Genomic DNA, 21564 nt, shown 5'->3' on the forward strand with positions numbered 1-21564 from the left:
CTGAAGGGCAGGGCCAGGCTGCTCCATAGTCTCTTTAGGGGCTGAGCCCTGGGGAGCATCACCTGTGCAGAGAGTGAGGAAGGCAAACAAGAGAGGGGTCCAGGCCATGGTGGAGATGCCCCAGAGCTCTGCCTCTGAGCCCACAGCTAGGGATGTGCCTCAGGGCCTCTCTTATTCTCTAGAAAAAAATGCAAATCTACTTCCTCCTTTTTGTGGCCTTGCTGAATTTCTCTGTCCTAATGAGAAAAGGGCTTAGCCTAAAGAGGTTGTGAAAATGGCCCCCATTCCCAAGGCCTGTCCCTGAGCACTCAGACCTCTCTCTTGTGCTGAGTGAGAAAGTACAGACCCCTACCCCAGCACATGCACACACAGTTCAGTCTGTGCCCTGGGCTTGGTCTCTGGGGTGGGTAGAACCCCTCAGTCGTGCTTTAGTGATGAAACATCCATGTTTGTGGACTGGGCAGTCATGAAGTGGAAACTTGCAGGGACCTTGGTTATGCTGTTGCGTGAGAGACAAAACATCATGACCAGATACAGAGAAATTGCTTATGTGCCCCTCAGGCAAGTCTTATTTATGGTTTAGGAAAAAAAAAATAGGAGAAATCTTTGGTATTTAAGGTGAGTAAGAATTGTTTGATGACACCAGAACCATGACTGGTAAAAGGAAGATCAATACATTTACCTCGTTAAATTTAGTATATCTTGCTTTGTAAAACTTTCTAAAGAGGATGAAAAAAACAAGTAAGCAATAAAAAATATTTTAAAACGCCATATGCAATGAGGGACTACGGTATAGAGAGTATAAAGCACCTCAAAATTAAACTGTAAAAATAAAATCCATTCTTTACATGGGCAATTAACAAGAAAAAACATCACATGGAAGAGGACACAGAGATGGCAAAGGGCACAAGAATGGCCAGTCCTCATTAACCATGAAGGAAAGACACATGAAACCCACAGGCACATCTCCTTACTGACTTATCAGAATGGCTGCAATAAAAATAGTGACAAACCAAACTGCCGGCAAGGATGTGGGGCAACTGGATCACTCATGTCTGCTGATGGGAATGTGCAATGATACAGTAACCCTGGAAAAGGCCATAAGAGATTCTTTAAACAAGTAAACTTATGCTACCATGGAACCCCGCAAATGTACTCTTGGGCATTTACTTCAGAAAATGAAAACATGTTCACAGAGAAACTATGCACAAATGTTCATACACCCTTATGGATAACACCTCATGGTAAGAACAATCCAGATGTCCTTCAAAGGGTGGATTGGTAAACAGAATTTGGTATACTGGGGGCCATGGAATAGCACTCAGAGATGAAGAGGAATGAACTGAATGCATGCAACAATGTTGATGAATGTACAGTGGCTTCTGCCGAGTGAAAAATGCCAATCCAAAAAGGCTACATACAATAAGGCTCTATGTTTCATTTCTATATATCATTTCTGAAAAGATAAAATTTTAGAAATGCAGAATCAATTAGTGGATACCAAGGGTTAGGGGCAGTGCAGGGCACCTTATGGGGAGGAAGTGGATGTTGTCCTAAAAGGACAACATGAGGGCTCCCTGTGGAGATGGAACTGTTTTGTATCTTGACTGTGGTGTGGACATATGGACCTCCTCAGGGGATAAAATCACATAGATCTACATACACAGACACACACACACACACACACAATTGTGTACAAGTCACCTGGTGAATCTGAATTTGGAAATGGACGAAGATATGATCGAAATCTTCACCAAACAAAGCACACAGATGACAATAAGCACTTGAAAGATGCTCAAGGATTCACGTCACTAAGGAAAGGAAAATTGTACACTTTATGGGATATCACTACAGATATATTAAAATGATTTAAATAAAACCTGATAATCTAGTGATGATGAAGATGTGGAACAACTGGAAGTCTCATAAATGCCTGTTTATAATGAAAATGCAAAACTGGCATCGATGTTGGAAAACAATTTGGTGTTTTCTGAGAAAGTTTGACATATATCTACCATGTGATCCAGAAATCCCATTCTCAGGTATTTACTCAAGTGACATGAAAACGTCTGTCCTCAAAAAAGAAAAAACAAAGCAATGTTCTAAAGGTTTTATTTGAACTTGCTAGAGTGGACATGGAAATATGCCAAGTGTTACTTCACTTGGAAATTGAAAAACAAACTATAGTTCATCTGTGCAAGGGAATTCTACTCACAATGAAAATGGAATGAACTAGTAACATGCAAGAACATAGACGTATCCCAAATGCCTTATGCTGAGTGAAAACACTACCAGAATGAAACATACCATTTATATGATGTTCTTGCAAAGACCAAACTATGGTGACAGACAACAGATCAGGAGTTGTGGGGTGGGAGGTGGTGGGAGAGTGTGACTGCCAAGAGGTCTGGGAATCTGTGGATAATGATTGAACTGTTACACATCACCGTTATGGAAGTGCTTATAATTCTGTATTCATTTGTCAAAACTCATACAACTGTTCACTAAAAGTGCGGGATCTTAGAGAATGTAAATTATGCAATTTTGTAAATTATGTAATTATGACATAAGAAAAGAAAAAAAGTTGTGGAAGCTGAAGGTTCCCAGGAGACAACTCTCACATAGATACTACTTTGCAGGAGGTCTAGATGAACCAGAGAACACACCCCGAGGACAGGAAGGAAGCGGATGTGGGCGGAGATGGATGTCGATCTCTGAAGTAGACAAAACCAGGCCTAAGTAGAACTAATGGGGCTCTGGTGCTGGGGTGCTGTTCAGATGCTCATGAATGTGGGGGGGAGTCCTGACTCCATCCCACCACACTCACAGGTCACTAGACGTAGCCTGCCAGCAGGAAGGGGAATGTCCCCACTGTGCCAGGTCTCTTGAGCAGAAGCAAGTCCTGGAGCTGCAGCTGCTGACACCCCAGCCTCTGTGGATGAGGACTCCATCCTACATGGGAGGGGCCTGGATTCTGGTAGTCACACAGGAGACCAAGGACATTGGCAGACTCAGTGTCATTAGTTTTGCTGTTGCAATTATCAAGGAATAAAGATAGACACAGAGGCAAAATGGACAGGGAATGAAAATGAGAAAAGAGTGCATATAAAAGGGACCACATAGGATAAAAATGTACTGGAAGATAAATAGAACATGACTAACAGGAGAAATACAGAGAGACAGAGACAGAGACAGAGGCAGAGCATGAGACATTCAGGATGAGCCAGAGGGGAAGGGCCCCTCCTCCAGCACACTCTCACTCCAGCCCACCTGCCCAGCCTCCCCTGTCGCACTCACAGACACAGCAGCTTCAATGTGCCACCATGTGCAGGTCCTGTGCCCTATTTCAGCTGCTCTCTGGACCTATTTGTCCACAGCTTCTTAAGCTTTTGAAATTCCCCAAATGTGACAATGACAATGCATTATGTCCATTCTTGAGAATCTTCTAAGACCATAGCAAGAAGAAATTTGAGATAAACTGTTACTCTAGGTCTCAGGAATACCTGGCATCTGCAAGGACAAATACATGGCGTGGCACAACTGAGGAAGGGACTCCCATCCTTCACAAGTTCATTGTCATTTGCACACGACAAGAGCTGACAGTGTCCTCTGATGAGACCCTGACCAGTTGCAACCTTGTCCATAAGAAATGGCCTCTCATGGCCCTTAGTCCATCTCTGACAAGGCTTTGTAGTGGCAGCTCTGTCACTGCTTCGTCATCATCTCAGTACAGCAGGGGATGATCTTTATCTGCCTCCCTTTTCCAGTCACTGTCATCACTTCTAGCAGTTTGTCCCTCTGTCTGTCCGTCAGAGGCTACTGCCGACCTTCATCAAAGTTGATAGCTCTACAGGGCCCAGATGGGTCTGGATGTGATGTGGTCCACACCAGGGTTTGGATTTATTTCCCCACAGTCCTCCAGACTCCCTTTCCTACAATATAACTAGAGGAGGAATTTCCCCACAGGAGGGACCCAGAGGACACCTTGTTGAGGACAAAGTCAGTGCCAATACGTAATAGAGATCAACACTTTAGTGGAATGTACAGGATGGGAGATGGCCCTGTGACCTTGGTGAATCAGCTAACCACAGGCTGAGACATGTCACTGGAGGACTGAGCACGGAGGTCCATCTCTCCCTGCGCCTCCTGCATCCTGTCCATTCCTTTCCGGGGAGACCAGCCATCTCCTTCCCTCTGGCACCCTTGAGAGTCATCCGGGCCAGAGGCAGCTCCTGGAATTTCCATCTCAGAGCTCTGACTTGTTATCCCAGCCTGACCTTCTGGGGTCCAGCCCTGAAATCCCACTTGACCTTGCTCAAGCCAGTGCCCAGGGACCAGTGTTACCTGGTCAATATGGCTGTTCCATGTTGACAAAAAGATACGGTGTGTGATGCTTGTTTTTCAGACTCTAGAAAAGCTATGGAGGAAATCCACACATCCTGGAAACCAGCCACATCACAAATGCATTTGAGGTGGATCACCCACAAGGCTGAGACTCAGGAAGTCAACATATTTTCCACCTCAGTGTCTCATGTCCCCAAAACCCACTGCTGTCCCTGTGGACAAGGTCCTCGTCTGTCCCTGGAAAAGTCCTGGGGGCAAAATGTCTAGCCCTTCTTGGCATCACAAACTGATAATCTGCCACAGCTGGAGAAACCCAAATCACCTTCCACGTATGTCCCGCAACAAACATCCTAACATGCAAGGTGCTTCCCTACTGGTCCCCAGCTCACCACACACCGTGGGGTCCATGTCTCTCTGCCATGCCTCCCCTGAGGACAAAGTGCAATTGGCAGAGCCCTCAACCCTGACAGGAATCTTGCTATACACCACGGTGCACCTGGAGTCAAGACATGACAGCTGCAGATGACTTCCACAGTCACTCCTGGACCCCTGAGATTCATGTGTCTTCCCAAAGCAGAGCCCCATGTTGGGAACACAGAGACAAAGGGTTCTCTTTGACACAGTCTTCTCAGTTTAGCCACTCAGAGTCATTTTCCTGTCTTGGCTGGTCTAGTCTCTCTCAGCATTGTCCCCACAGGCATCCGCTGGAGGAAACAGATGTCCAGTTGTCATTGACCTAAATTTTGACCTGCATCAGTCCCTTCTTAGTGTTGTCATGGAGAGGAGGTGGAGGATGATGGGGTTTGCAAGGAAAAGAATCAAAGGTCTCAGGGTCCTGTAGAGGGACAAGGAGCAGTTCACCCTGAGTCCCCAGGGGAGGAAGAGACAGAAAGGAGGGAGGTTCAGCTTCTCTTCCCCTTTGTCTGTGTCACTGTTTCTTACTCATTCTGTCCACCAGTTGTATGGCTCTCACCAGAGTGATACTTAGCCTAGTCTTTAAACTGCATTTTGGCCATGGTTAAGTAGTCCCCCACCCCAGAACTGGAGCCTGAGAAGCAGTCAGAGATCCTGTCCACCTTGCTGTGGCTACTGTCATTCCTAACCATCATCAGATACCCAGGGACCTTCCCTGGTGTCTGTTGATACAGTGAATGTAGTAGGTGCTTTGCTCACTGCTCAGGGTGCAGGTGAGCTTGACTGAGGCTCCCAGGGAGGCAGGTGCAGATGAGGGCTGTGGCAGCACAGGCAGAGCACAGAGACCTGGAAACAGAGAATACCAGAATGATGATGAATGCATGAAGATTGGACAGATGTCCCAGGGGACTGTGCTTGGAGGGAAATATCAGAGAGGGAGACACCTGAGTGCCCTGGGATGCTCTGACTTGTGGAGAAAATGAGGGGCAGATGCTAGAAAGGAACCCAGTCCATGATGAAGGGGACTTACAGGAGCTCAGCCCTGTGGCTGCCCTGCAGGATTGGCCTCTCCCAGCTCTACACTTATCCTCTATTCTTGCAGCTCAAGAGGGAGGAACATTGAATGCACATCTATTCTCCATTCCCTCTATCAGAGCTCTTGTCTGAGCCCTGAGGCTAAGGACACCCTCTTGGTAATTACCAGGGGTCAGAAGAAGTGCCAGGTGTGACTTTCAGTGGGGAGTTGATTCTACACAATAAAAGTGTCTGCAAAGGAAGCGTCTGTCATGCCCTTTGCACTTGATCACAGCCAGGGGAACTGGATGGATTAGGTTCCACAAACCAAGACCCACAGTGCCCCCTGCTGCTGCCAGATGATGTCTTCTTACATGTATCGATACTTCAACACTCTGAGCCCTCAATAGATGCCAGACCTTTGGTGGGTTCTTACCTGCACCCTCCCAACCAGACATCACACTACCCCACCAGCAGCCCTCTGCAGAAGGTCAAAGTACCCTCCAGTCTGATGAGGAGGGAGCCATCACTGTAAAGTTAAATGATTTCTCCAAAGTCCCCCGACAATGATGAGTGAGTCAAGATTCCCATCCAGGGGACTGACCTCAGAGCCTGACCTGTCAGCCCCTCCTTCCCTGCCGCTAACCATGCCCCATGTCCTCCTCCTCGTCATCCCAACCCTCCTGGGCCCTCCTGACACCACCCTCTCCTCTGTATTTAGGTGCTTCCTCCACTCTGAGTGTGTTCTGAAGAGCCGTCAGATCTTCATGGTTTTGGAATCTGTGTTTCCCAGTGAAACATGATCTGTCTGTGGACCAAGCTGGGGACACTCCCTCTGCTCCCTCCATGACAGGCAACACAGGAGCACGTGTCAGCAGGAAATTGGCGGTATCAGATGCCTGGTTGGGCTCCTCATAATAGGCTCTTCACCTGACAAGTTAGGATGAAGATTCCGTTTCTAACATGGTCAAGGCCATTTGCACAACTCTCAGAGCAGGAACAGAAACCTTTTAGTATTTGTAAACATGATTTGCCAGATGCATATTTTATCTTCTATCTTGAACCAGTGTATTTCTTTTCAAACCTCACACTGCTGAGGATGTGATGAGGCTTATTCACTTGCAAAATGATAGAGATGTTTTTCGTTGAAATAATGTGTCAAGCGCTGTGCTGATACATGAGCACAGACGGCAGACCCCACGTGGTCACTCCTCAGAGTTTGGTCTGAAGAAATCATCAAAGATCAGACAAGGGCCACATGCTTCAGACTCGTGCACTACTGTTTCCGCTGAGTGTGTTACACAGAGCTCCTCTCCAACCTCTCACCTCGATGCCTCCACTCCTCACACTTCACACCTCAGAGTCTCCCCCATGCGGCCTGCAGACCACTCCTGCAGACCGGTTCTGACATTTTTGTTTCTGGGTCACATTCAAACACGCAAGTAACTTAGTGCCATCCGGTGAGAATTGACCTTCATAAAAATGATCTGTGCTTGTGAATTAGGCAAATGTATCTCTTTGTGGAGAAGACCGCAAAGAGTTATCCAAGTTCAATAAAGTAGTTTTTAATATCCTCCTTCCTTTCTAGGTCTATGCACAAAATACATCTTAAGGACTTGTCGTGAGGTTTGTGGAAATGATCTTTCCACTGAAAGGGAAGCTTGCAGCAACATTTATAAAAAATTCACACAGACCATTGTCCTTCATTACACTGACTAATGAAAATGTGTGCTGATGGCTCAGATTCATCTTTAATATTGTAGTTATATGTTAATATCTTGTTTTTAAGAACAGAAGTACTATGGACACGTTATAAAAATTCCCTCACTTCTAGGTGGCCTCAATACTCCTAGTTTGGGTGGAAAATGGAGCAGCCATTCCTCCCTGTGTGGCTGTTGGTCATGGGACCCTCTTCGCCCCCTGGTGGCTGTGAGTACACACTGCAGGAACAGTTACTCCAAGGCAACCTCATCCATTTGACCTGCTCTGTCCTGTGGTGGCCACAAGTCACATGTAGCTGTGAGCATGTGTGCCTCATCATTCAGGCTGGGGGTTAGAACCTGCAAACCCTAACTGCGCATGTCGACGTCACTGTGTGTCCTCTGACCTGTGTGCAGAGGGCAGCATGCAGGCCTGGGTGTGTCAACTCAAAAATCATATCGCCGGTTATTTTAATCTCAAAGCGACTTTACTCAGAAATGACCAAAATAATTGCAATTCATGTTGTGCATACTATGGCAAATGACAGGCAAATCCAGAAAAAAAGGAGGCGCTGCTTTGTAATATAGAGAAAATGAGAAATTGGGAGGAGCTGTGCTAAGAAAGTTATTGGGAGAAAGTAACAGTTTAAGAGTTTAGAGAGGCAATGGCTTCTCATTGGCTGAGCTGTTCCTGGCTGGGGACAGAAATTTTCCCTCAGCAGTAAAGTCTTTGTACTTCCTGTTGGAGATTAAGCACCTGTTTGGAGGAATTGATGCTCTATTAGAGGTGTGAGAGCGCCCCCTACAGGCCTTCCTGACTCTGTTTAGTTGAGGTCTTTTTTATTAATTTCAGCAGTGTGCAGGCGAGGACTGATGGGCTTCAGGACTGGGATGGTGTCACTGAGGGGAAAGGACACTGGGCAGAGAGCAGGGGCACCGCCACTGAGCCCTCCAGTCAGTCCAGAGAGCACGGGGCAAGTTCACGAAATCATAGGGATGCCATGTCCCCAGCAGAGCCGAGCTGCCTCAGGAGGACTTACGGTTGGAGGAGAAGCAGATCAGCCTGGTATCCAAAGGATTCTGCCAGGGAAGAAGTTGCCATGGGAAAGCTCCATGCACCACCACTCCCTGCTGAAGAAATGGGGTTCTTGTGCACTAGGGCCTGGCTGGGAGGTTACTCTGACACTTTCTTTGTGGCAGAGATTTCCTTACGATGAGATGGAGACTGGACATCAGTCCCATGAGATGAGTCATTTAGGGGACGGTCAAGGGTCTTCTGGTCTTTCAGTTCATGCCCCACCTGAAGCCATGAGAAATCCATGGTGCAGCAGCCACCTGCAGAGCTGTGCACCTACAAGCTTGTCTGCCAAGGGAAGGGAAGCCCAAAGCATGGCAGATACACTGTTTTAGTTAATTTGTGTCCCCTCTAAAATTTAAATATTTAAGTCCTAACCCCAGGACCTCTGAATTGGACCTCGTTGGATATAGGATCATTGCAGATGTAATTAGGTATTTTAAGATTAGATCATACTGGAAAAGCATGGACCCCTAATCCAATTTGACAGGTGCCCTTACACAAAAAAAATTTGGAGACGCTCACAGGGAGAATCCCATATGAGAATGGAGGCAGAATCTTCAGGCAAGGAACAGCAGTGACTGCCAGCAAATCACCAGAAGCTAGAAGAGATGCCTGGAACAGATTCTCATTCACAGCCCACAAGACCACCAACCCTGCAACACCATGATCTCAGACTTTTAACCCCAGAACTGTGAGACATTAAATCTCTATTGTCAGCACCAAGGGTGTGGTGCTCTGTGAGACCAGACCTAGCAAACTAACTCAGTCCCCCCTAAAAGTCTGCTCTCAGAGCCTCAACAGAAGTGCTGGGCTCCTTTTAGCTGCATTGTCTCTATGATCCCAACCCCCTGGGAGGGGCCTCCTGCCAGGTACTTCCCCCCCCCGAAAGTGTCCATTCTCCTCCCAGGAGCCTCTCTCAAGTCCCTAGGCAGCACAGTCTCTCCTGTAAGCTAAGATCCCTGGATTCCCATGCCTGCTCCTTCTGGGATCATGGTGGGGAGCGATGTACACAGTTAGAGTCATATCCTGTCACCTGATAACATTCTGTGGTTTCCAATGGGAGTTATGAGCATCACTGAAAATATTCCAGGTTCTACCTTGCTGGGCCCCACGTACAGTTCTCCCTCAAAAAATGAGTTTAACCAAGACAAAGATATGAATGAGATATGTCATGTGCTAAAAGCTGCAACGGGAGAAATACAGCTTCTTTTGAGAAGATTCAAGAAAAGCACCTCATTTAGTCTTTATTTCATGGATGATCTCCCTGAGAAAGGGACTTTCAAACAGAACCTTGAAGGATGACTTGTGTCAATATGCTAAGGTTCGGTGCCTCTGGGAGTGCTGATGAGGGGCAAGCAGCTGAGATAAATCCAGTGAAGAAAGGGATTTACCAGTAGGAGTGGGGCGACTTTGATGGTGGGAGCCATGGCTCCTTCAGGACCTCAAATGGACAGGTTACAGGCCAGACGTGACCCCACATGGGGTGTAAAAACTCCCAGGATCTCCTTCCTCAAGTCAAAGGCAAAAGTCAGGCCCAGGTCACCTGTCTCCACACTTCTTCTAGTAATGAGAAGAGAGCATAGAACTGAAGAGCTGGACAGACACCCCCCTGCCCCAGGGAGGGGCAGACAACAGTGGCTAAGGGAGGTACTCGTTTTAATTCCCCTGCACTGTCCCAGCCTGGAATCTGACCATCTGGATGTCATCGGTACCTGCCTCTCCTGAGCACAAGTGGGTGTCTGAGCAGACAGATCACAGGCAGGGACAGAGCCTTTGTTCCCAAGTGGCCTCAATGAGCTGATGCTCCCAAGGATATACTTCGCCAAGTGTTGGGAAAGAGGAGTGGACCTCACTTCTTTAGCCTTGAACCCAGAAAGTGATACACTCCAAGGGAGCTGACAACAGAACGGGGGGCAGCAGGGGAGTGAGGCCAGCCCAGGATGGTTTTGGTCTCACTTCCTCATCACTAAGAAATGGTAGGAAAGAGCTCCCAGCCCCACTCTGCATAGGAACAACAGTAGTAATCAGTCTCAATGCTGGGCTGGTGGTGAGAGATACTCAGAGAGGTCCTGTTGCCAGATTTGGAGTCTGGGGTCTGTGAAGTTTGATTCGTGACCCATTGTCAGTCATGTGGGGCCATGCCAAGAGCTATTGGTAAAAGAAGACACAATTATAACCCCCAATATCATTGCTGCTTCAGCACAGGGTATGGCGACCATTTGCCAACGGGCCACCGATGCCTAGGGAGGCTGAGTCAGGACAGACTGGCCCCCCATTCCTGATGAGAGGAGAATATGTGTGCAGCGTTGAGTGCAGGGCCAAGACCCCATGGATCCTAGGTGGGAAGGAGAGCAGGTCCCCTGTGATTCACAGATTTTGCCTTCCTCTGGTGACTCTCACCTGAGCTGGGAGTAGCAGGTGAGCAGGAGTGAAGCCACTCAAAGTGTGGTCCTTAGAGGACCAGCAGCACAGGATCTCCTGGGAGCTGTTTGACATACGGGTTCCTGGGCCCTACCCTGACCTGCTGCCACTGCACCTGCATCTTGTGGGGACACCCAGGGGACTGTGTGCTCACTGAAGTCTCAGTAACTCTGGTCCAGTTTACCATGGACAATCTCACTTCCTCCTGCTTGTCTCCCTAAGTCCTTCCTGGGCCACCTGGGTCTTGGGGCTCAACTGTCCTGCCCTTATCAACTGAGTTTCATTCCGATCTAGACCCTGCAACAATGTGGACAAATGATTAAGAATAGACTTTTTCACAAGCCACATGAATGGTGTGTTGTGGGGGTTATATTCCTATGAGACTTCCAGACAGAAAAATGTTGTTCCTGCTCTTTTCTTGATCTCACTGAGCCTCAGTTTGTCTGGACTTTCCAACTTTCTACACACCTCATGCTCTATTATGTCTTCTGATTTGTACGTTTTTCTCTCTGGCTGGAACCCTTCCCATGACCTCGCTCCTCACCAATGTCTGAATCCTAGTCATCCTTTCATTCTGTGTGCATATCACGTGTCTGGGAAGTGGCCTCTAGACACCAGAACATTCAGAAACACAGAAATACACACCTGTATCATTTGTCATCAATATCCTTACATTGGGTGTGGAACATCCAGATTCTTTGCATGGAATAACACCCCCTCTCCTGTATTTGCACCTCCACTCTTACTTATTTGATGCTATGATAGGAGTAGTATCAAAAGCAGAAGGGATGTCGGCTGCATGAAAACATTGTGACTCTTGAGGGGACTGGCCCCATGTCCTAGAGCTTAAGGTTGCACACTCCACTTCGGTGGCTCAGGGCTTTGTAAGTTTGGATCCGGGGCGTGGATCTAGTACTTGTCATCAAGGCGTGCTGAGGCAGTGTCCCACATGGCACACTTAGAAGGGCCTACAACTAGAATATGCAACCATGTGCTGGGGGAGTTTGCTGAGAAGAAGAAGACAAGAAAAGATTTGCAAAACAGCTCTGGTGCCAAACTTAAGGAAAAAAACATAAATAATTGTGACTGTTTAGTAGATCATGCCTTTTGTCCTTTGTTCTACTAAGTTAATGCCTTCTATCTCCTGATTTCCAGGCGTTAGAACAATGTGGCCTTCTTATGAGAAAGACTACTGGGTCATGGTATATGTTCCTTTTTTGTGTTCCTGCATTAGGTTTTCTGGTAATTTGTAGAGGGTCTTTGCTTTATCCATAGGGTCATTGATCTATTGTTTTATTTCCTTGTGATCTCTTTATCTGGTTTTGGTTCAGAGTAATAGAGGCCTCATAGAACGAAGTGGTAAGTGTTCTTTCCTCTTTTTGTTTGTCAAAGAACTTGAGAATAATTGATATTAATTCTTCTAAATAATTAATGGAATTCACTAGTGAAGCCATGTGTGTCTGGGTCCTTTTTTGAGCATAGCTTTTGATTACTAATTCAATCTCTTTCCTGTTTGCAGACTTTATCAGATTTTCTATTTTTTCCTGAGTCTGTTTCCATAACCTGTGTATTTCTAGGAATTCATTCATTTCATCTAATTTTTGGCATTTAATTGTTTGTAGTGTTACCTCAAAACCTTAAAGTCCTGTTTTATTTCTGTAATGTCCGTAGTAATGTCCCCTCTTTCCTTCTCGATTTTACTAATATTTTAATAATCAGTCTAGCTAATGGCTTGTCAATATTGTTGATGTTTTCAATGAACCAACTTTTAATTTTGCTGAATTTCACTGATGTTCTTCCTGCTATTTCTTTAACTTCCATTCTAATCTTCCTTAGAGTCCTGCGCTGCATAGCTACATTTTGGTCAATGTGGCCTGCTTATGTGATGGTGGTTCTATAAGATTAGTACTATATAGCCTAGGTGTGTAGTAGGCTATAGTATCTAGGTTTGTGTGAGTTCACTCTGATATTCAGAAAGTGATGAAATGCCTAATGACACATTTCTCAGAATGTAGGCCTGCAATTAAGCAGCACATGACTGTTCCTTCCTCTGCTGCTTTTGGCTCAGCTTTCTCTTCTTTTTACAATGTGTTAGGATGAAATATTAACTCATTGATTTTCTCCATGAAGGAGGCAGGTTCTCCTGACTAGTCAACCTGATGCCTTAACTAGGATCTTTCCCCTCTGACTGGGGAACAAGCAGTGCATGATTGTGTGAGTGTGAGCCCTGTGGAATGTTCCTCTAGGGTCTCTGGGTGGTTCTTTCCTCAACCTCACACAGCATCCTCCAGCCCATGACTCATCAGTCCTCTTAGGAATATGAACAGAACTCTGGGGTTCCCTTGTGCAGCTCTCTTCTCTTCCACACCCTTCCTTCTAGAATTTTATGTTCAATTTGGCTCCCTAGAAGCACACAGTGCCATGCCCAATTGCATGCACTAGGTTTTGGGTTGACTTCCTGGAGGGCAGAATGAAAGGCAAGACAGGGCTGTATTGCCATGTTGTCATAAATGTGGACTCAGAAGGGAGACCCTGCAAGGTCATCCTGAACTGAGACAAGGCCTTAGTATCTGGGCATCAGGCAATTATTGGACCTAAGTCACACTCGGTGAGGGGGCATAAGCTGGGGAAGGAAATTCTTTGTAGATAATGGCACTTCCCAGTGAGGGCACAATTGCTAGCAGCAAGGGCTCCCAGCCAGTTTGGGTGTGTTGGTCTGGACGGAAGAGGGATCTAGGTGGACACCACAGTCTCCAGGACATTGGTTTTCTTCATTCAGAATCCCAGGTTGCCATAGATACTAGGGGCTTAAGGAACTCATAGATGTGGGAGGTTCTGGGGAATAATCAGGACATTTGGTCAAGGAGTAGCCGCTATATAGAAACTCACCATTCACCACTATGTGGAAATGCAAGGACCAATACTCCATTAGACATACATCTCCCTCTAAGTGTTCTTCTGCACAGGTCCTTGTTCCTCAGCTCACATTCTGGCCCAGAAAACACCATCATGTCCTGATCCTGGCTTTCCTAAATCCACTCCTGATCCACCTTCTGCAGAGCCCACCTGAAGGGCTTGGAGGAGAGGGCTGCCTGGGGATCTAAGATCTGGGGAGCAGAATCAGACCTGCTCAAGGCTTTGTCTATACTCCTCCTGAGGTTGAAGAAGAGTGTGATGCAGACAGGGAAGGGTTTATGTCTCACCTCCCCATCAGCTTGTGTCACTGTGAGCATTACCATCATCCCACATCTGAACAGTAATAGTCAGCCTTGTCTTTGGCCCAGGCCCTGCTAATGGTCAGGTTTGCTGTGTTCCCTGAGTTGGAGCATGAGAATTGGCCAGGGATCCCTGAAGGCTTGCTTCTATCACAATTGATGACTTACAGGAGCCAGTCCTGTATTCTGCTGGTACCAATAAGTATGTTAACTTCCAATATTCTTTCCCCCACAGATGATCTTTGCCTTCTATCCTGGGGCCAGGGACACTGAGGCTGGCTGTGTCAGCTCAAAGGAGGCCATAGAACCTGCACGAATGAAAAGGAGAGGTAGGCAGGAAAAGGAAGGGCTCATTCACAGGAGATCCCCCACTTGCATGGCCTGGATTGAGCTCCAGCTATTCCACGATGCCTGGTCCCATCATCCTCAGGGGCAGATGGGGTTGGCTGGTGGATGAAGGCTTTGAATCAATGCAACCCCCACTCCTTTATCAGGGAAGGTGCAGACCCTCAGACCTCACACACGTCCAGTGAGCACTGAGCAGATATTTTAGCCCCATTAGCTCCTCATCCTGTAACAGGTTCATGAGCATCCTGTCCACCACGGGCAGTGCCCTGCTGAGCTCAGAGTCAGGGTCAGACTTGTGCTAGGCCCCTGCAGCTGGGAGTGGATGTGAGCCTGGGGGCAAGAGACATAGGAAGAGTCTCCAAGAACCAGATGTGAGAAAATAGGAGTCAGAATTCCTAATTCAGCGTCAAAGGTGATAGTGTAGGAAAAGAATGTTAGGTCATGGTTACTAACCCCACTGCATGGAGAGCCCAAGACTCCAAGGCCCATCTCCAGGTGGTTTTGCCACGTGACTGCTGCCCCTTGTTGGCCAGTCCATACAGGCTGCTGGAGGCCCAGGGATGCACTCTCTCCAGGGATAGATTCAGAACACACTGCTGAGGTCTATTCAAGTTCATTCAGATCCACTTTGGTCGGGAACACATTCCAGTCCTGGGAATTCAGCATGAGCAAGACACAGCCTCTGCTCTCAGGAGTGTCCATCATGTGAGTGAGACAGTACAGTGGACACACCAGGTTTGCAGACACAGCCGACAGTGCCCATCACTTTCTACCTGTACACTGACTTTTATATTTAATTGAAATCAGAGATATCAGATCAACGAGAATGAAAGTAAGGCCAGAATCATGGGGATGGTGGAACAGAAAGAGAGCGAGTTCCCAGGTCTCATGGCATTGGTGAGTATTTAGAAAAAAATATCTTAGTTCTCAGTCATATTTGTGGGATTAAAGTCAGCTCCAAGTTGTTCATGCCTCTGTTTTTCATTGTAGTAAACTTCATCTTTGTCCAATTAGGGGAATATGGAACACAAATCCACCAGTTAACAAAAATGATGAGAGGGAAAGAACCCCACAGTGGTAAGTGCTGTGTGCATAATTAATACAGATCTAGGCAGAAAATGGGAGCCAGATCATTTTACAATAAGAGATTGGGGGACCCTCTGAAGAGGTAACTGTGGAGCTGCTCCCACAAAGGTATGAGGAAACAAGTAAGAGGAAGTGAGTGTGGGATGAGCTGAGTGAGTGCTTACGGGGAACAGGCTGGTGTGCCCCAGGATCGGAAAGAACCTTGTCCAACCTGAGGGCATCTGAGATTCAAAATGCTTCAAGTCGAGCGTAATCCTTTCTTGTAAACTAAGAGTTTAGGGGGCAGGAACGATGTGTAGTCAAGTGTGGCAAAGCATAATTTCCACATAATAAATCAGGTTTTTTGCAGCTGACTTAGCACAGGATGATTCCGATGGAGCAGAGTCAGGTTTGACAGGAGTGGGGTAAGACCACCCCTCCAGAGGTCAGCTGGGGGCTGCAGACATTCAGCACCATTATCAGCCTCCCTCTACCCATGTCTGCAATTCATTGCCCAGCAGTCATAAGTGATCCTACTTTGGCTCCTAACTCCTCTCCCTCTCCCCAGTACCCAGAATGCAGCCAGGATGGGGACTTAAGCTGCTGCATGTGAGTCTAGTCCTGAGCCACGTGCCTACTGTCCCATGTGGGTGACCAGTCACCACTTTCCATAAATTTATACAGATTTGCTGTAGTGACTGCGAGCATAGAATTTGGGGAGTGTCCTTGACAGGGAAGTAAGGGGCTGAGAAAGGCAGCGACAGTCCCAAGGTCACTTGGGGATGAAGACAGAAGACGGAGGTTTGCGCCCCAAACAATAAACTCTTCTGAGATTCTAGAACCAGCCTGGGCCAGGAGAAGGGTTCTGGGAAACTTCTCATCAAAAGTTTTCGGTCTTTATGTAGACTCTTCATGTCAGTTCCCCCCAGCTCTCTGTGGGGGCACTGCCGCACCTGGACTCAGGCCCATCATGCATCTGGGAGAGCAACCAGCTCCCTGCTCCCTTTGGGGCTGGTCGGAAACCCCAAGGACAACATACCCCAGGTTAGATGGAACTAGAGTGACCTTTCATAATATTTACCTTGGAAATTCCTTGAGATTGTGGCTTAGGCTCCAGGGATCCAGCAGATAAAATATCACCTATTCACTGCTGTTGACTGGTCCATTAGCATGACAAGTTCGTTGCACATTTAATAATCCAAATATACTGTCAAACCTTAAGAACAGTACATGATTTTCTTTTTGATGTCTGGTCCCCATCCATTATATTCTAGATTTGCTCTCATGTGGGACAGGAGGATACTCAGATAAAGCTCTGGTTTTTGTTTTCAAAAACTTCCGTGCCTGACACTTCTGTATTTCCAATGTGGATCTTTTCCCTGATGAGCCTCTGATTTTCTGTGTGTAGTAGGAAATCTATGTACCCTTTGTCCAGGTTGTCACACGTTTAGTAAAATTCTACAGGGAAATAGATTTTTGGGGAAAGTTCACTATGTTTGTCGGTCATCCAGAACTTTCCTCATTGCTCCTCTAAGAATTTGGACATTGACCCTTTTGATGGGAAAGCCATGCATTGTGAGGATGTCAGATTTTTTCTTCACACAGGAAGGTGAGTCATATCCAGCCAATGACTGAAGAGTCAATAGCCATCCAGGTACCCACCCAGTTCCACCAAGAAACGTTTTTCAGATGAAGACCAAGGCTTTGGAATAAGTAGGATGTATAACTGTGAAGGTCCGGGTAGTAAACTGAAACACAACTGGCTTTCTTGATGGGAACCATCATTTACAACACCTACAAATGTTACAGCATGATACTGGTGAAACGTTTTCATTCATAGGTTGGATAGTGAAGCAGTTGTTTGCCAGTTTCTTATACAAAATCTCACCACATGCTACCTGTCTTTGATATGCCAACTCAGCACATGTTGAAATGGGGATCTTTTCATTTCTATCCTCCGCCTCATCCAGGCACCATCCCCACTACATGGTGGCATCACTAGATTCTCATCAACCATTGATTCTTGCTGTTCTGGGCAAAACCTGTTACTAATTAACTTGCTCTCTGAGACTTCCCCCTCAGGGTCACTTTGTAAAAATAATCTTTCCTCTGTTTCTGTTGAGACTCCAAAGCCATTGAAAATAATCTTCATGTGGTCATGTGAAATGGCTGGGGTTGACAGTAACCATCACTTTATTTGTGCTCCACCCTTGGATGCACGTCTGCAATGTTTTCCACCATGGCATGCAGTGGGATCTGAAGTTTGGTTTTACCAGCCTGAGTAACACCCTGATATGTGTAAATTTCACTGTACCCTGGACACTGTCCCTCCTCACACTAGTGCAGTGAAAACATGACAGTCTGTAGTTCTTCATCATCAACCTAACCAGGATTGTGCATATGCCCAGACCAAACCTCCTCCCCCTTCTGACACCTCATCTTGCAAAATCACCAATTTGGACATCAGACATGTGTGTAGAACACAAACACTAATAAAATAGAAAATAGACATTCATAATATATTACCAAGGGAGAAGATGGGAGAGAATGTGAAACTTCCCAGTCACTTCTCACCCACATGATTCCTGATAACATCATGTGCACTGATGGGGTGGGAGATGAGCATGAGATACAGCACGGGAAAACTTCAGCTGTAAAGTTACACGTTCGTGCCTTCAACTTCCTGTCACCCGGTAGACCTTGCCCACTTCTACAGTCCCTGACAGCACCATCATCAGCCTCCCTCTACCTCTCTCTGCAATTCAGTGCCCAGCAGTCAGGAGTGATCCTACTCTGTGCACCAGAAACTTTAAATGGACTCAACAGGTGAACAGAGTCCTGTTGCACACAATGAACATGGTCCTTCCTTGTGGAAATATTTTAAAGTTTCTGGAAACCTCAGCTTCAAAGGAATCTTGGCTGAGAAATGATAGATCAGAAATTGCTAAAAACAAAGTGTGTGGGGTCGAATCTTCAAGATACTAGTTGTGTAAAATCTTTATAGCTTTAATAGACATTCCTGTGCACCTGGAAAAAGGTGACTATGGACCACGCAGAGGACTGTTGTTACAATTCTCACAAATGATAACAGTGTTATGCTTAGTATACTTATATACCTGTGGACACAAAGGAAGAGACAGAGAGAGAGCAGCAATAGGGTCCAATGTGTGCAGTGAGGTGTCTAGGGAGACGATATATGACTTCACTACACTATTCATTCAAATTTCCTGTATTCAGAAATATAGGAAAATTAAAATGGTTGGACTATTAGAGAAGAGGAGAAACTGAGAGAGAAAATACGCTCCAGTGAGTCTAGCGTTTGTGGTCTGGTATCAGACATCCCTGTGGGCAGAGTGCCGCAGCCATGCAGAGCAGGGAGCCCCCTCACGCCAGCAGCCATGTCAAACGTAGAGGAGGAGCAGGTCTGGACCTTGGAATGGAGGGGTTTCCTGGTGAACTCCAAGGAAGGTAGTCCAGAGCCTCACAGTTGAATACAAATCCAACATGGATCTAAGGTCAACCCCTATAGGGTCAGACCTACATGGTGCAGGTAATAGGACTTTTAAGTAACAGCCAAGTCAGACCCCGGTCACCTGTCCCCACACTCCTCTCCCTGGTAATGGGAAGAGAGGGCAGATTTGAAAAGCTGGATAGAGAAACCCGCAGCCCAGGATGGGGAGGACAATGGTAGCTAGAGGCAAAACTCAAGGTGACCCCCTGCACTGTCTCATCCTGGCCTCTGACCCTCTGGACGTCATCTATACCTGCCTTTCCTGAGCACATCAAGTTGTGTCTGAGCACACAGACCACAGGCAGGGACAGAGTCTTTGTTCCCAAGTGGCCTCAATGAGCTCTCTGTCAAGCGGTGGGAGAGAAGAGGGGGCTATATGTCTTCAATCTTGAATCTAGAAACTGCTGCACTCTAGAGGAGCTCACCACAAAACAGGGGGCAGCAGAGGAGGAGGGCCAGGATAGGACTGATTTGACTCACTTCCTCATCACTAAGAAGCAGTGAGAAAGAGCCCCCACCCAACCCTGCGTAGGAACAGCAATACAAACCAGCCTCATGGCTTAATTGGAACTGAATGATGCTCAGAGAGGACATGTTGCCAGAGTTTGAGTCTAGGGTCTGTGAAGTTTGATTCTTCATCAATTCTCAGTCCTGTGGGGCTGTGCCAGGACATGCTGGTCCCAGGAGACACAACTATAACCCCAAAAGTCACTGTTGCTTCAGCAGAGGACATGGAGACTATCTTCCCAGAGGCCCCAAATGCCTCGGGAGGCTGAGTCAGGAGACAGGGCTACCAAGTCTGACGGGAGGGAGAAATGTCGACAGAGCTGAGTGCAGGGCCAAAGGCCATGAAGCTGGATGGGAGGGAGAGCAGGTCCACTGTGCTTCATACAATGTGCCTTCCTGTGGTGACTCTCACCTGAGCTGTGAGGAGCAGGTGAGCAGGAGTGAAGCCACTCAAAGTGTGGTCATTCGAGGACCAGCAGCACAGGTTCCCCTGGGAGATGTTAGACATGTAGATTCCTGGGCCCTACTCTGACCCGCTGCATTGGATCTGCATCTTGTGGCCACCCCCAAGGGACTCTGTGCTCACTGAAGTCTCCGAAGGTAGGGTCTAGGTCACCAGGGAAACGCTCACCTCTTCCTGCTAGTCTCCCTGATTCCTTCCTGGGCCACCAGGGTCTTGGGGCTGAACTGTGCCCTGGTCAACTGAGATTGATTCAGATATAGCCTGCCAGGATGTGGGGAAATGTTTAGGAAAAGGCTTTTTCACAAGCGCATGGGTGGTGTGTTGGGAGCAATGTCCCAGTTGGACATCCAGATAGAAACAGGTGGTTCCTGCTCTTTCCTTGATCTCACCCAGACCCAGTTGATCTGGACATTCCTACTTCCTCACATGTCATGCTCTCTTCTGTCTTCTAGGTTCTATATATTTTTCCCTCTTACTGGAACTCTTCCCTTGACCCTGCTGCTCACGAATGCCAGAATCTCAGTCATCCTTTCATTCCCTGTCCATACCACACGTCTAGGAAATGGTCTCTGAACTCCAGAATATTTAGAAATGAAGAATTACACACATTTTAGGTTTATAATTAAATCTTCACATTGGGTGTGGGATACCCATTTGCATGGAATAGCACCCCATCTCATCTCTGCACCTCCATTCTCACATGTTTAATTTAATAATAGGACTAGAAACACAACCAGAAGCAATGTCTGCTGCATGACAACATCGTTACTCTTGAGAAGATCATGACTTTTCTCCTTTATTCTATTAACATGGTGCATTCCATTGACTGTGTCTCAGGATTTAAAACAACCTTGCATTCCTGCAACAAGTACCACTTTGTACTGGTGTATATTCTTTTTTTCATGTTGTTGGCTTAGGTTTTTAGTAATTTCTAGAGGAGTATTGTGTTTAAATCCCTAAGGGTTATTGATCTATACTTTCCCTTCCTTGTGATCTCTTTCCCAGGTTTTGGCATCCAAGTATGCGTGGTCTAATAGACTGAGGTGGTAAATGTTCTATCCCCTCCTACTTTTTGGGAGAGCTTGTGAATAATTGGTATTAATTCTTCTTTCAATATTTCATGGAATTTTCCAATGTAACCATCTTTGTGTGTGTCTTTCTCTGTGAGTACTGATTTTCTTTGTGTGTGTGTGTGAGGAAGATTGGCCCTGAGGTAACATCTGTTGCCAATCTTCCTCTATTTGCTTGAGGAAGATTGTTGCTGAGCTAACGTCTGTGCTGATCGTCCTCTATTTTATGTGAGATGCTGCCACAGCACGGCCTGATGAGTGGTGCAAGGTCTGTGCCCAGGATCTCTACCTACAAACCCGGAGCCATCAAAGCGGAGCACATAAACCCAACCACTACACCACAGGGCCGCCCATCTTCATGGGTAATTTTTGATTACCACTTTAATCTCTCTACTTGCTGCAGGTTTCATTACG

The 21564-nt window shown here is 46.7% G+C and overlaps 1 protein-coding gene across 16 annotated transcripts in view; it reads right to left on the reverse strand.

The window, feature by feature from the left end:
* The window catches only part of LOC100060608 (immunoglobulin lambda variable 1-40), a 765973-nt gene that overhangs the window by 185160 nt on the left and 559249 nt on the right, over positions 1-21564 (reverse strand). The window contains exon 1 of one of the 16 annotated variants that reach the window (XM_070276176.1): positions 63-192. The exons of 14 other annotated variants lie outside the window; for them this stretch is intronic. In XM_070276176.1, coding sequence (XP_070132277.1) covers positions 63-108 — 46 coding nt within the window. In that variant the 5' untranslated portion in view covers positions 109-192. Of the gene's footprint in view, positions 1-62; positions 193-21564 lie in introns of those variants that run through there. One more of the 16 variants, XM_070276170.1, reaches the window with a different exon arrangement.

Source organism: Equus caballus, chromosome 8 (genome assembly GCF_041296265.1).
Source record: "Equus caballus isolate H_3958 breed thoroughbred chromosome 8, TB-T2T, whole genome shotgun sequence".
Taxonomy (NCBI): domain Eukaryota; kingdom Metazoa; phylum Chordata; class Mammalia; order Perissodactyla; family Equidae; genus Equus; species Equus caballus.